The sequence below is a fragment of the Sciurus carolinensis genome, chromosome 14 (genome assembly GCF_902686445.1).
Source record: "Sciurus carolinensis chromosome 14, mSciCar1.2, whole genome shotgun sequence".
NCBI classification, from domain to species: Eukaryota; Metazoa; Chordata; class Mammalia; order Rodentia; family Sciuridae; genus Sciurus; species Sciurus carolinensis.
In genome coordinates, this window is record NC_062226.1 from 52,989,799 (window position 1) to 53,006,412 (window position 16,614).

The 16,614-nt window shown below is 41.0% G+C and overlaps 1 protein-coding gene across 1 annotated transcript in view; it reads right to left on the reverse strand.

Moving 5' to 3' along the window:
• Nucleotides 1–13,423: 13,423 nt before the first annotated feature.
• The window catches only part of Sh3gl2 (SH3 domain containing GRB2 like 2, endophilin A1), a 200,914-nt gene continuing 197,723 nt past the window's right edge, over nt 13,424–16,614 (reverse strand). Inside the window, exon 9 of the mRNA XM_047525840.1 lies at nt 13,424–14,994. Within this exon, the coding sequence (XP_047381796.1) occupies nt 14,795–14,994 (200 nt within the window). The 3' untranslated portion in view covers nt 13,424–14,794. The remainder of the gene's footprint in view (nt 14,995–16,614) is intronic.

Sequence of the window (16,614 nt, forward strand, 5' to 3'; positions counted from 1 at the left end):
ACATTTAATCCAGCAAGTAGAAGTGTGAGGTGATGCCTGAGCTGAGGTTTGAAAAGAAACTAGGAGGTGACCAGGGGCAGGAAGTGGTGTATACCTGAGGATTTACATCCCAGGTGGTGGATCCACAGATACTGAGGCATGGAGGTGAAAAAACATGGTTAGGAACTCCAGGAGTAGAAAGTCGGGATAATTACTTTTGGTTGCTTATCTACCACACATTCTCCCACCCATCTTTCCTTGCTGATTTGCTTTTTGCTTGGTGTCTGAAAGTACCAGATAATGATTTTCCTAGTTGCTTTTATGGTTAAAGATAGACATTTGACCCAATTCTGCTCAATGAGATTGCAGGGGACATTGATGGAGGAATGGATGAGATATAATGTCTTCCATGTTAAAAAAGGAGACACTCATAAGGGCACCCTCCACTTTCAATCTACTTGTTGATGTCACACGAAGTTATTGCTGTTTCATGAAGATGTTGCTGTTGCTGCCATCTGGTGACCATGAATGTTCAACAATGCTCTGGAGATGGCAGTCCTTGATGAACTTATGGAGCTACTGAACTTCCCCCACCTATCTCTGGAATTTTGTTATGAAGGAAAAAAAAATAGCCCTTATGGCTTAAATCTTTCTCGATCAGGTATTCTGTTATTTGTAGTCAAGATATATTCATTGCCATGTTCACATTCTATGATGCGAGGAACCAATGGATGATTTTAAAAGGTTATAATATAATAAAATTTGTATTTCAGAAAGACCAAGTTAAAACAAGCAGAAAATGAATTAAACAGGACGAGACAAAAGGCAGGAAGACAAATGAGGATGCTTATAATGGTAAACATCGAGATGGAAGGAAGAAGGCAAAAATTATGGCCTTTTGAACCGATATACACATACTCACACACACACAATTTTAGAGGTAAAATGGACAGGATATGGTCATTTGTGGGAGAACTATTGTTGAGATAAATGGAAGAATTAAGAGGTTAGGTAATGACATAGGTGGATGAGTTATATCTTAATGACTCAGATTTTAGGAGAAGAACCAGATCAAGGTTGGGATGGAAATGAGTAATTGTTTGGGACATACTGGGTTTGAAGAGCCCAGAAGAAATGTCCAGTAGGCAGCTGAATTTTATATAGAGAGCTCAGAAAATCTGAACTTGAGATAAAGAGTTACAACATATCAACATGCACATGGGAAATGGATCCATGAAAGAAGATCAGTCTTTTGGAGCATATGTATAGAGGGAAACAAAAGAAGTGAGTTAGAAAGGACACTTCACGGTGACCAACGTTCGCAGACAGAAGGAAAGCCTCATACAGACTATGAAACTGCAAAGGGAGAAAGCAAAGAGAGAAAAGCGCCTCCAACGGCAAAGACAGGTTCCACAAGGAAACCTCCTACGTCAGAGGATGTAAGTGAAGTAGGGTCAGAAAAGGATACCGTGATGACCTTTGCCAGGGTGGTGCTGTGGAGTGCTAAGGGCAGAAGTCAGAGTGAGTTAAGCAGAAAAGATGAAGAACTGACTCTTCTTTTAAGAAGATGTCTATGAAAGGAAGGAGGAAGATTGAAGACAGGGACGCATGGGGTCCGGGAGGTGTGAGAGTGTTTATATATTGAGGAGAAAGAACTGTGAGAGGAGGCAGGCAGGTCTGAGAGGGATCCAGGTGGTAACTGATGGGGTGAGGATTCAGGGGGTTTGGAGGCACACACCTCGCAAACAATTCCAGCTTGCAGTTCCCTCTAAAGAAATTTAAATCCGACTCTCAAGGAAAATTCAAGCCATCAATACTGGAGCTCTCCCACTTCCCTAGGCTCCAGCAAGGGTCCTAGCACACATCAAAACATCTGGATGGAAACTCCTGGTGCTAACCACAGTGGTTATCACAAAGATGCTGATTCTTCAAGCCTGCAGGGAGTGATCTTCTTTGGGTGATGCTGGGAGCTTGTAGACCTGAGGAGTCAGCATCATTAGATTTATCACACAGACATCTCAGCATCCCCCAGGGAACCACCACAGGGTCCCATTAATGGTTGGAATTCCCATCTCTTTTCCACCTCCAGCCTCCTCTTAGTACTCAGAAAATCATTCTGCTCCTATATATGGTAGCTTAATTGTGTCTTTTATTTATTTATTTTTTTGACCCAAACAAGCTGCCTCTCCTCCTAAAGGAGAGGAACATGAAAGGAATAGGTGAGGGTAAAGACACAGGATAAAAGCGCACAGCCAACCTCCTCAAGACAAGTATCATAGGACTATTCCTGTGCTTGAACTACCTAAAGAGACTTCAAAACATGGTATTGGCATGACTTAGGAGTTGCATTGCTTTAACATTAGCTGGCAAATGATACAATGTCGTAATATCTCAGGGTCCCACTAACAGATTAGGATTTTATGGCTCCCTATCCTTAGTCTGACCTGAGGATAGCCCCAAACATGCAAATGTAATTCATCATTCTTACCTAAAAATCAGCTCTGTGAATCAGATGTTCATTCTGAAGATGCCATTACACATTTTCAGTTCAAAAGAAGGAAGTGATTCTATTTGAAAAGCAAAAGCAACAATTCTCTTTAGATACTTGGACAAGGACCATATTCTTCAAGAATTTAAATGCTGAGTATAAGACCTAGAACTCCCCCAACTAAAGATTCCAAAACCCGGTAGTTAAACTGCATCATTAAATGCAATATTATTAAGAGAATAGGAGAGGAGGTGGTGGTAACTGGTGTACAAAGAGGAGTCTTGTGTTTTACACAATAGTCCCCAGCAATATCCTGGGAAGGGGGAGCTTGGTGGGTGGAAAGGTACATTCCAGATCTTCTGTAGGAATACCCCCAAGGTGGAAATGATTGCATCAGGCTATCAGAAAAGTTGGACATTATGATTAATGACTACCTGAAATCAGATTAAGCACAATGAGGTTAAAATTCAGCTTTCTGCACAGCTCAGCTGTACAAACAACACATAGATCAGATGATCTGGCCTTTCCAGCCTATGTGAGCATTTCTCCACCAGCTGGCATCCCACATTGCTTGAGTGAATGTTGAACCATCGTTAAATAAATAAATCCTTGCCGCTAGTCCTCCTGAGGCCTATTTCCCAGGCCTGCCCATGTGAGAAGCAGCTTGCTCATACAAATCAGTGCCTGAAATTTGAAGCATCTGGCCTAGTGACTTCAATTTTAGGCTTATATTTGAAAGCACAGCTTTATTTCTCTGTTCATTAAGCATATCTCATGTGGTCAGCAATCCCACAGGCCTTTCATCAGGCCTCAGGTTCAGTTCCTTGGGAGGATAATAGCCTATATCTTTGAGAAGCCCCCAAGTACTTCCAAAGATAATGTGGCACGGCGGGGGGTGGGGGGCACCTCACGAAACCATTTAAACATACCCATACTGTCAAACATACCCTGAAATTTTCTAAGATCTATAGAGCCTTGTTATGGAATTGGCAACAGTCAAAGCTTATATGTTACTTACATAAATTGTAATTGAATAACTTGGCATTCTTGTTAATGCAGAAAACAAAATGGCCCTCTGGCACCTAGACTGAGGTCTTGAGACTCTATCTCCTACTCAAAGGAACCAGGATTCCTTAAACAAATATTCAATTTTAGTTCCAGGGCAAGAAACCTACCAGATGAGCCTGGCACATTTTACCTCACCAGCAAGCAAGGAAGCTAGGAGGGACACCTATATGGAAGCATCTATATGGAAGCAGCTATATGGAAGCACCTTAGAATTCAACTCAGATGAAGTCACACTTCACACTGACCCAAATAGTGGCATTCTGAGTACCAATAAGAATAAATGAAACATATTAAATATGCTAGATCCATGAGTTCACAATGGTACTTATTGGTCACCATTGGAGATGCTAGTGAATTAACTCTGTTTTCAAAACAGGAAAATAGAAGAGAAAAAAAATCAGATTTTATGCTACCTTTCTTATATAGCCTGTATATAGCCTGAGAAACAAGTAGTGGATAAAAGGAAGTTTCTTTTTATATAAGTATTCTAGTAAATATAGGAAGAATTAATAAGTTAGGATATTACTTTGCAATTCCTAATGAATTAATGTTTCTAAAGAGTGATCATCAATAGCTGCCAAAAATCACAGAAAAATAAATTATCAAAGATTAAATGTCACTCAATGGAAGAACTCACTAGGGGTCTGTCTTGCTAAAAACTCAAGGTCCTTCTCTAGATCTATCTACCTAATTACTAGAAACAAATAGGATGTTGGGAACGTGTATACCACCACCATGGGGATACAATAAGCAAATATATGGGATGCTCTGCAGTGAATGATCTCGTGCCTTCATCAAATTGCAAGAAAACCACATAGAGTGGAAACAGACTGAGTCTTAAGAGACTATCAACCCTCCCACAAATAAAGGAAATTACTGACACCCACGTTTTTCATTGACCTTGGAGTGATCCCTCAGAGTTCCTATTTTCCCAGGATCTGAGCTGTAGCAATGCTCCATTGTGATTCTGTTAGTCCCCAGTCCTACCTCCTATCCTGTTTCTCATCCTGCCCTAACATTGAGATTCCATCCCTCCCCCATACCCTTCAGTGCGTTTGTATAAACTCCGTACTATCAGCCACATGAGCCCTAAGATCTGCAACTCTGACATCACCAAGAGGTCTTGTTCTGGGAAGTCCAAGGGGCTGGGAAGGTAAAACTGGTGCTAGAAGCTGGGTCTATAGTGGTTGGCCAATGCAGGGAGAGTAATGGAGCACATCTGAACCATAATCCCAGATGTGCAGTCAAGAAACAAGCATCAGGAGGTCAAATATAAACATTAAACTTAAAAGTAAATGAAGTTATAAATGGCAAAAGAACCAAGAGCCAGAAACTGGTTGGGACTTAGACTGGAGGGAAAAGAAGAAGAAAACAGTTGAGAATGCTTGAGATTGGGAGGACAGGGGGAGCATCAGTTGATTTTTGCTTGTCTGGCTTCTTTCTTTCACTTTGGGAGCTGCTGCTTCTCCATCCCTAAACCTTAAACCTCCTAGGACAATGGCAAGTATAGGACTATCATGGGGCTACATCCACCTAACCAGAGAAATGGAACCAGAGTAACTGGTAACTGGCCCAAGGATGAACACAGATCCCAGTGGGGCCAACCAGAGTTCTTCCTTGAGATGTTTCTGTTTGGAAGAAAAAGGGGCTCTCTTCCTATAAGGATGAAGATTTGCATCTGTCAGCAGTTATCATTCTCATGATATGCAAAAAATTGTCTATAGAAGTAGAGAATTAAGCCAACACATTAAAAAAGAGTGAAAATGTGCATATATGAGAATTTTAAAAAAACATTTTGAAAAATAAAATACTAGGTGCCGTGGCACACATCTGTAATCCCAGTAACTCGGGAAGCTGAGATAGGAGGATTGTGAGTTCAAAGCCAGCCTCAGCAACTTAGCGAGACTCTAAGCAACTCAGTGAGACTAGAAACTGTTTGGGACCTAGACTGTCTCTACATAAAATATATAAAAGGGCTAGGTATGTGGCTAAGTGGTTAAGCACCCCTGGGTTCAATCCCTGGTACACCTCCCCTGAAAAAAAATTTTTTTAGTTAAGAGAACAATAAGCACCAAAGGCATTTCTTAGTTCCTGGAGTTATTTTTATTTGTTTGTGGCACTGGGGATTGAACCCTGGAGTACTCTACCACTGAGCTATATTTCCAGCCCTGTTTTAATTTTTTATTTTGATACAAAATCTTGCTAATTTGTCTAGTCTGGCCTTAAACTTGCAATCCTCCTGCCTCAGCCTCCAGAGTAGCTGGATTATAGGTGTGCATTACCACCCCCAACTACTTCTAGACTTGCCCAAAGTGTATTCTACCTTGAAACCTATCAATTACATTTACCAACTCTTTCCTTTTATATTCATTTTTGTTTTAGTGTGTGTTGGTAATTGTCACTTGCAACAAAGATCTTCACTGCTGTAATGAGTAGGAGAGGTTTGAGCCATATCCACCTCAAACATTCACAAGGCATGACTTTTCCTGTTTGATCAACCTCCATTTATTTGGTCTTCCCAGTTTGATACCTCTGTTTTTTAAAATCTGATTGACTCTAATCTTATGAGTTCCTATTTCCCTGATCTGAAGAATAAGGGAATGAATTTTAACATGTCTATACTGAATGCAGACTACAAATAACCAAAACCATAAATTGTCACTGTTCAATATTACGTTTGCTGAAAAGAGGTGTATAAAGAGTATTTTGGAAAATGAAATTCATTTTCCCATAGGCTTAAATTACCATTTTATATATGTATCATAAAGGAAAGCTTTGGAGTGGGGGTTAAAAGAACTGATTCTAGTCCCAGAATCTGTGAGTCTTGTTTTTGGCTTTGTTTCATTATACCACATGGTATGCCTATACTGTGTCTTACACTATTTTAAATATTTCACATATATTAAATCACTGAATCCTCAACAAATGATCATAACATTTAGGGGTGCTGTTATATCCCCTTTTACAATGAAGGAATCTGTGGCACAGAGAATCTAATCTACTCAGTAAAACAGAGCTGTTAAATAGGGTGAGGGTTTTGTGTTTTGAATTTGAGGACTTGTGTTCCTTATCTAAAAAATGAGTTATTTGATAACTGTGCCATGGTGCAAAGAAAGCATAGACTTTGGAGTCAGAAAAGTTGGTGCTAGAAGGCTGAGTCATAATTTCTTCATATGTAAAATTGACACCTTTCTCTTGGATTTGTTGCATCAATTACATGAGACAATATATACCAAGCATCTATGGAAATGCTTGAGGAAATCCCCTCCCTTACCACCCCTATGAAGCAAATGGACTATGCCCCATGTATTTTTAAGATACAGGGAGCATTTGACTTTCCTAGGACAAGGAGATATCTGCCACAAATGAGGTAAGAGAGTTGAAATTAGATACCACTACAGGCTAATGATTTCTACCTTGAAGAAAAAGTGTGTCCAGATATGTAGTCCCTTTCCCAGAGAATACTCAGCAGTGGCCAATGCAGAGATTCATCAGTGTGTGCAGACAGAAGCCCTCTCTATCCACAGTCCACCAAGAGAACCACACCAGCTTGGGTCCGGACCATGAAGACAATTGAAACATCATCTCTTCAGCAGGGGATTATAATCAGCAAAGTTAGCTATGGCGTAGCAGTTGGTCTTGCATAGAGAGTAACACAGATGAGAATGAGGTTCAGGGTTCATACCTCACTCATGGACCTGATATTTCCATCACCTTGTGATTAAAAGAATTAGCATGGGCCCAGTGGCTTGGGAAGCTGAGGCAGGAGGACCTTAGGTTCAAAACCAGCCTCGGCAATGGCGAGATGCTAAGCCTCTTTACAGAAAGACCCTGTCTCAATAGAGCTGGGGATGTGGCTCAGTGCCTCTGAATTCAATCTCCGGTATCCCCTGCTGCAAAAAAAGAAAAAGAAAAAGAAAAAGAATTAGAATAGGAATTCCAGTATAAACATGGCAGTGAAACAAATTTCCTAGTTCTCCACGATATTATACAACACTAGATGAATGGAAATAAAATTGTTGGGGGCAATGCCATTTTGAACAAAACTAGACAAGAGACATAATCCTCAGGCTCAGAGGGTATCTAGGGGATGTCCAAAGTAGTCAAGCTGGTGCAGAAATGGCATAAGAAAAAGTTCTGCAGGGGGAATGCTTAGTGAGCTGTCTCAGGGGCTCAGAAGATGCCAGCAAGTATATACTTCCTCTGGGTAAGAGGCTTTCCCTGATATGACAGGTAAATATCCTTGAATATAACAAGAGTTGCAAACTCTGTGGGAGAGAAGGGTAGAGATGGATTGAGCATGAGCTGCATGCTGTGGGAGGTGGGGCATACAACGTGCATCACTTCAATTCCTCTTGGCCTTACTTCTTACTCCCGCCAAGCTGTAGCATACACTTGCATCCCAGTTTTACTGGTTTGTATGACTTCAGTTAGTGCCTTGCTCTAGGTTAGGACTGCCTACCTTGACTCTTGGAAATCTACTCTTGTGTTCAGCCATGAGATACCCAGAAGTGGAGCCAAAAGATAACTGCTTCCCCTTCACTCCCCAAGTGAATAGTTCTCCTCAGCATATTGCAGTGGGATCATGCCCTACTTGCCAAAGCAGGACACCTCAATAATGTGTCTTTGTATTGGCCATCCCACGTGCAGATTATCTGCTTCTGGGGATCATAAGCTCAAAACAATTCACCCACATACAAGGCCTGTCCTCAGATGCTGTTTATTGGGGTACCAAGCTGAGAAAGATAGTACCAGAAATGTTCCCAGAATGCAAGTACTTAGAATGGGATTTTTGGAGCGGATTACCCACCAGTCAGGTGGCAATAAGGACATCACTTATGGTAGTCATTGATGGACAAGCATCACAATTATTCACGTTTACCTGCGGGGGTTAGGATTAGGTGCAGGTGGAAGGTGAAGTTACACATGGGACTTGAAGAGTATAGGGCAACTCTACTTATAAAGATTATGGCACTGACTGCTTTGGTAATTGCTTTGAATATCCTGAACAAAGAAAATGATGGCTACAGGTCAGCCAGCCACGAGCTGTGAAAGCCAGAGAACGTCTAGGGAAGACTTTGGGAGGTCCCTACCTCCTGTGGTATGGGATAGACCCGATTAGAAATCCAAATCCATCTGTCGAGATAAAACTGTAAAGAAAATGAGATATGCAGTCTCAATAGCCTCTTAAAGTCAGGGAACGTGGAACCCAGAAAACAGCAATAGAACTGGCCAGGTGCATGAGGCCCAGAAGCTTGAATTCGGGGTTTTTCTGAATCATCCCACCTGACAGAGACAAATTCTCCACTTCTCTAGCGAAGACCAGACCTCCCTTTGCTTCAGGTTCCTCAGGCTCCACCTTCAGGCTGCTCTTTGAAAATCTCAGCCCCTGCTTCCTCTCTCTGCCTCCAGGTTGAAAGAGTCACCGATTAGTTCCTCCGCAGCAGACAGATGCGTGTCTGCTCTGGGAGAAATAGTCCACAAAGTGACGGAAGAGGCAGCTAATACGCACCAACAGGAACTAGGGATACCCGTGGGAGTGGGTCTCTTGAGAGTGACCTGGGCATGGGAGTTAGGAACACAGGCTGAGCTGGGAACGATTTATTGGCAGAGCTGCTGAAATTGGCTTGTTAAAGGACCACTGACTTCGGCAACATACCGTGGGGGAAAAGGAGATCTTAAGTTCAGCCTACGCATGAGGATTTTAAAACTACCATGGGAATTTGTCAGATTTTGACTCTTTTTTTTTTTTTTTCGTTCTTTTTTTTAGCCAGCAGAGGGCAATCTAGGTTCCATGAAACTAATTCAGGGGAAATAAAAGGAGAGTGGATATAAAATACACAATCATCAGATGGCACTAAAATGTTGGTGTCTGGATACATTATGTCAGTCAATTCAGGTTCCCCCAGACTCAAGAACCACCTTCCTCTTCCCAATGCTATTTCCTACATAACTATTTCCAATCTTTCCTGCTCCTAAAAAGAGAAGCCAAGAGAAGAGGCTTTGACGCTGCCGGTGCCAGGGGCTGAGGTTGTGCATTCTGCAGTGCTTCTCACTGTCTTGTCCTGGGAAGCACTTGCATTACAAGCTGAGAGGAAGCTGGTTCCTTCTTTCTCAATTGCCAGCCCATGTCTATTAACCGATCCTCCTCCACCATACACACAAATCAATATTCCCAAATATGAACCAGGGTTCCTGAGAGTGTGGCCTTGTACAGCCTGCAACAAACCATAGGGTTGGACAGAATGCATAACATGAAATTCCTGGCGTTACTCCAGAGAAGTGAATCAGTGTCCCTGGGGTCAGGATCCAAGATCTGCATTTTAGCATGCATCCTGTATGATTCTGATATGCCCTGAAGCCTGTGGCTGATTAATATAAAAAAGAAAAGCAAGAGCTCTGGCAGGAGCCCCATGTAGAGTCTGAGTCTACTGTAGACCACCCTCTCTCCTAACCCTCACAATACAGGAAGTTAGCAGCGAGCATCAAGGAATGGCAGAGACAGGGATTCCAAGTCAGCACAGGTTCAGATCAGTATGTCTTTCGTGCTTAAAAGGTTGAAAAACATCACTGGAGTTCCTGGATTTGCAAGATCACTATGAGTGAGGGTAGAAAAGCACATATCAAATATTATTGAATCAGTCAATAAACATGAATGTCTTAAAGCAAAAAGAGTCAACAAGAAAAAGTCAGTGAGCAGTTTCCTGCTTATTTAGAACATTTGCATAGAGGAGTGCTTCCCAAAGTTGCCTGAATTTGAGTCATGTGGGAAGTGAACTGGGACTCTCCAGAGCGTGTTGAAGCAGTCACCAGAGCATGACTGAAGTGCGACCTCTCAGGTCTGCAGAATCTGCCTGGATTTTCCCCAGTCGTCATTCTCCACAGAATATTGTGTGTGTGTGAACACAATGAACAATTAGGTGGGGAAAATAATAATAATGAATAGTGTGTCTATGTTTCCTCATGATGCTCAATACCACAGGAAGGGCCTAAAAACTAGGAAATGGCTGGCCCTTCCCAAGAACTTTATCTAGTAGGACAGTGATACTCCAAGTGTTGTCTAGAGCTGAGCAATAACACTACAAGGCTTGGTAGAAATGTGAATTTTCAGGTCCTGGCTCCAGACCTAGGACTAGTTTCTAGGGGTGGGGCTCAGACATCTACTGTAAGAAGACCCCAGTGATTCTGACACACATCAGCACTATGGATTTTTCCTAAACCTTTCTGACGGTAAATACAATTTCCTAGGTTCCTCTGTGTGCAACACTGATTCAGAGCAGCTGGAACAAGAACCTTGAAATTCAGTTTGTACAATCAACCCCAGGTGACTCTCAGTCAGAAAGGCTGAGGTAACTGCAGGTTCCTTCCTAATCTCTTACCTACTTGAGTTCTGATGGAGGCAGATACTTGGATAAGAAATGTATATTAGAATCACTTGTAGAGCTTTTTAAAAATAGATTCTCACATTTTCCAAACTCCAGTGGATTGCATTCACCTTCTGTTTTAAGCAAATGGCATCGAGATGCTCTTTGCTTTTGCTTCTAATGTGGACAATTTCACTTATCAAGCATTGTAGCTCTTCCCTTCTCCAAGTGGAAAGCCACTCTCATCTAGTCATTTGCATTGAGTGACATCCAAGGGACTGACCTTTAAGGGGCTAGCATTCAATTAGCCCTTAAAAATAGCTTTGTTCCTCTGACAGCTCCTTTAACCTGGAGTCAGAACAGGTTGTCAACAGTGGTGTCCAGGAAAGGTTGCAATGGCCTTGCTGCGTTGCAACTCTTGTCCCCAAGCCATCACCCAGAGTTCCTGTGCAGGTATCACACCTACCTCTTCATCTTGAAGTCTGTCCTTCCACCCCCATCCCCAGGGAATGAAGGGCAGTGGGCATGTTAAGCAGTTGTTAATCTGGTTGATGAAACACAGGCTTTAAAAGGTGTCCACAAGATTTCATCCAGAGTGCTGGAAGCTATCCTAAAAATACAGCCTGAGATAATGCTGATTTCCTAAGCAATGTATGCAGAATAGGATCAGCCAAGGTCCAGGTTATATACCACATATACACAGTCCCATGGAAATTTTCATTCCTGGTCATATCATTCTTATTCTGTACTTATTTACAGAGAAGATACATTGAGTGGGTGGAAAAAAACATGTTTCCAGAGTTTTCTAAGGCTTATTAAACCTTTTTGAAAAATAAATAGACAATTGCCCCACTGAACTTATTTACCATTTTAGGTTCAATTTCAGTTCCTCTTCCACTTCTGAAAGTTTGTTCTGTGATTACTTTGAAGGGCAAGTATTCTGGAGTAAGTTTAACTTACAGTGGTTCACAGAGTTGTCTATTCTATGTTTAAGATTTCATTACAATGTACTTACTATAGTTCAATAAAAATAAGAAATTCAAATTGTTATGAATCCAGTAAGTGTATTAGTAATGATCTCCAGAAGACTCTCATAAAGGTTGATTGTGTCCTGGAATCTGTGGTCAGAGCACTTCATTTCAATTGACATTGACTCATAATGAGATTACTCTGTTTGGTCAGGGTCTTGATGTTAGTTACCCTTTAGGTTACAAAGACAATATTAAACAGAAACAGGTGATATGACTATATCACATTAGAGATAATGGAATACTTTATTGGTTCAAATATGGTTGAATGTCTTTCTGAATTCAATATTCTGTATAGACCATCTATTCTTTTATTGTTGCATTTATACTACCTTAATTACTAAAATTCTATAATGTTTTAGATCTATACAGGGTAAGTCCTTCCAGTAGTTCTTCAAGAAAAAATATCCCTTTGCTTTTCCATGCAATTTTATGAGGTTTGAAACTGAACACGCAAATAAATGTCTCGAGATTCTGGTTGAGATCACACTGAATATTTCAACAGGTAAATTTGGAGGAATAGCTTACCTTTATTGAACTGACTTTTCTAATCCAGAAACACAGAATAGCTCTTCACTATTTTTTCTAAAACATTTCATAATTTCATAAGCAGAGATCTTGCACTGTCTTGTTATATTTCTATATATAGATTTGACTTTTGATGCTTTTGTAAATTTTTAATTTTTAAAATTGGTATACAAAAATCAAATAATTTTTAATATTCCTCTTATACCCAGTAATCCTATAAAATTCACTTATTAACAGTTTATCTTGAAATTTTTCTGGATTTTCTACATTCATAACAAAGTCATTAGTAACATTTTAAAACAATTCATCAGAAATAATCTAGAACTCATGTAGCTTGCACAGAAAATATTTTTGTTAGGTTGGTTATAACTTAAGATATGAAACTCTTCATGTTATTTTAGAAAATCTGGATTTGTGGTCTGACCATAAAATAATTCAAAGGGCACCAAACATATAAAGAGCATGTTTATCTTCTTGGGAGCTTTGGAAATACCTATTGTGTGCAATTTTCTCCTGTTTCCAAGCACCCAGTGCTGCTACACACAACACACCGAGAGAAAAGAATGCTGGACTTTAATCAAACTATTTTTCAATATATATTTCTCTTCATGTATGAAAGAAAACAAAAGACTGGTTGAGGTACCATATTTTATTTGCCCCTTGTTGCATTATTATTATTATTATTTTTTACTATTGCCACCAATGCATCTTATTGAATCTTGAGAACTCCCTCTTCACTTGTCTTCAGTTTCAAGTTCTCCTTCCTGGAGTTAATGGAAGTTACCAGTGTCCAGGCTAGCTCACTCCTTGCTACTGGAACTTTCCCTACTTACAGTGAGGTAGGAAGGAGGTCGGAGCCAGCTCTGGGTGCAGCAGGAGGCAAAGGAGACTGAAATGAGTCCTCTTCTACTCATTGTCAGACCCAAAGAATGGACACAGAATGAAGAAGCAGAGCCTTTGTGTTTGTTTTCAGCAATATTTATTGGAAACAGCAATTGCTTCCTGGGTGAGAGTTTATACATTAAGCAGTAAGATTTGCCTTTCACTCCACATGATCCACTACCGCAGGTGGCACATCGGAAGCAACACAGTAAATCTCTGAAAGAGTCTGTACAGCTAGATAAATAGAACTCTGGATAACTAACAGGACTTTCATGACTGATATAGGGGGAAAAAAACAACACTGATAAGTTTACATACAGCACTGTACACACAAAATGGAGGTGGGGTAGAAGGGACAGATGTAGGAGTAATGACTGAATTGGGAGAGTCTTTGCATATGCAGTCACATACCTTAAATCGCTAAGCACAAAAATCATCTTTATTTGGTCCTCATTGAGGGCAAATACACACAAACAATGTTCAAGGAACACAAGGTAAAAGTGGAAAGTAAAGACATTTACTGTTTCTTGGTCTATGAAGTCGTGGGAAATGGTTACTAGTTTCTTCTCCTTGTATCACTGTGCCTAATGAATCTATGTAATGAAACATATAATTCATAAATAAAACTGAAGGGAAGATAACTGTTCCCTCTTCTCTGTACCCTCCAGAAATGGTCTAAATATATACATGGCTTCTGTACAGCAAGAAATTTAAACTTGGAAAACCAGATCTCTTCCCAATTCCTCATAATGGAGAATTTCTTCTTTTCCGCCCCTTCTACAGTATGCTGACTGCTGTCTTACTTAGAAATAAATATCTCCCTGCAACCTTGGATTTAATAAGCAGGGGGTAAAAAACACAGGCTGTACCTCAGAAATAGGCATCAGTAGGGGGAACAAAAGAGACTGTTTCCGGAGAATGCTTTGAATCCACCATTAATACTTTTCTACTACTGGCATCAGGAAACTAACTCATTCAGACCAGAAGACAATTTGCTGGTGAGGGAGGCTTTCTTTGACAATTCCATGCCTCACACATTTGGGAAGGGACAAAGTGAAAGAAGGAACTTTCTCCTCTGTGAATGAAGAAGTTGAGACCTTGAATGGCCCCCGGGTGATAGACAATATCTTCAGTAGGATGGTTTTTCTGTGATGTGGCTCCTGGTCATATTCTAAGAAACCACAGCCTCCTGAGAACTGGGTCAACAGCAGTTCTGGGACTACTGGCTAGTCTCAGATGGTGTTTAAAAGCACATGCCATGCCCACCAGGCTTGGAAGATACCATCCGTCACCAAGGCTCCCATGGGAGCACACAAGTCAACCCAAGACACTTGTGGGGCATGATGACTTGGTCCACTGCGGCCTGCACTCGAGATGTGTTGTAAGCAGCATTACCAAAGCAGTGGTTAAACTTAACTATCTGGGTCAAGAGGAGGTGAGCCAGCCAGCATAACTTCCTAATGGGGCAGGGCAACCAGAATTTCTACATAGTTGATGGGGAAGAAGCCTGACTGGCCATGAAGCATCCCCTCATACCAGTTCTCATCAATTTGGTTGGTAAGTGTGATGATATCACCCTCTTTAAAACCCAACTCCCCTTCATTTTCAGGTTCAAAGTCGTACAGAGCTCGGCAGCAGGGCTGATCCATTGGGGCACCTGGGAGTAGGAAGAGGAGAGAACACAAGAGAATGGGGGTCTTTAACTTGCAGTATCTACTGCCTGCTACACCCAGCTGGCTTCTTGTTCCCCTTCTTCCCTCCCTCGTACCTCTCCCTGCCAATGCTTCCTCTTGCTACTGAACTCCAGCAACGCTCCAGGGGCATCCTGCCCCTACTAGTTTTCTGATGCTTTCTTCGATCTTTGGAAGTTGGATATTCCTGTTTCTATTTTCAATATGGATAAATGGCTACATCTATTCTTGTGATACATACAGCAGAGTTCATTAAGGTTTGCCTTCTCAACAATGCTCACAGATGGGGGATACAATGACTTAGGGAGCTTATAATGAGATCTAGGTTAGTAACACAGCATGGCAAGAATCCTCTTATATGAGCACTTTAAAATCTCTGCACATTCAAAATAGTACAATTAACTACATGTACCATGCTTTGCATCCTCAGAATAACAGTTCTCACTCTTTTAAAAAATAACTCACCTCTGGAAAACTGCTGTAATGTAATGAAAGCAAAAGAATAAAACACGCTGGGTTCAAGTTCTTACTCTGTGTGACCCTGCACAAGGCACTTTACTCTTGGTTTCTTTTCCAAAAATTGAAATTAACAATAGAATTTACTTCATATTATTGTGTCTACTAAATGAGATGATGTTAAAAAAGAAATACAATTTATACTTGGTAAACTGTTGCAGTGCTTCAGAGCTATGGTAGATAAAAATAATGTATTCCACCTTAAGTAAAATAATAAGGAATGGAATCATATCTTAACAGTTATCTATCTGAAATGACCAAATATATTAATATAGCCCATGTACACTTATGAATATGAATTCAAGTGCGTACAGTTCTCATACAAACTAGCTGTCTTGGCAGGGAAACAATGTAATTCATTATTTTATTTATAGAAAGTCCCAAATTAAAATGGAAAAACAAAATTATCTATTGGTTTGTGAGGAGAAGCACTGTTACAGATAATTTATATGACTAGTCCTGGTAGACAGCTACTTCAGAGCCACTGCTGTTGACACAAGGAGGCACAGCTACAGAGGTAAGAGCAAGGACAGCAAGCTGAGCTTCATCTGTGGGCTCCCATCTCCCTTCCTTTCCAGCTCCCTGAGAGCATCTTATGCAAAGTTTTCTCCTAAAGAACATCAAGCAATGAAGATGCGTGGAAAATAGGATAAAGCTGCATGTATCTAAAATTCCATAACTAGTGGAAGACAGTTCCCATGCTTTAACCAAGCCAACGTCGTGGAGTTAGCAACGCCTCACGCACAGGCTTTGTCTATCCTATGGGGAGGGGGTGGAGAGTGATCGTGACAACTGAGAGAACATGTTACTGAGTGTGCATCGATATTCCTTGGAGAAAACAAAATTTAGCCCTCGTCAGACCAACCTCAGTTACCACAGCATGGTGAACTGGGAGAGGGTGGGAGTAGGAAAAGAAACTTAGCAGGTGCTGAGGTTCAAAATACATCCATCTGCAAATATATTGAACCATATGCTCCTGTGACTCAAGAAATCCAGCTCCACACGTTCCTGGAGCTGCTGTCTCTGGGTGATGTGGGGTGTGTGTGGGTGCACACTGCCCAGGGGCTTCA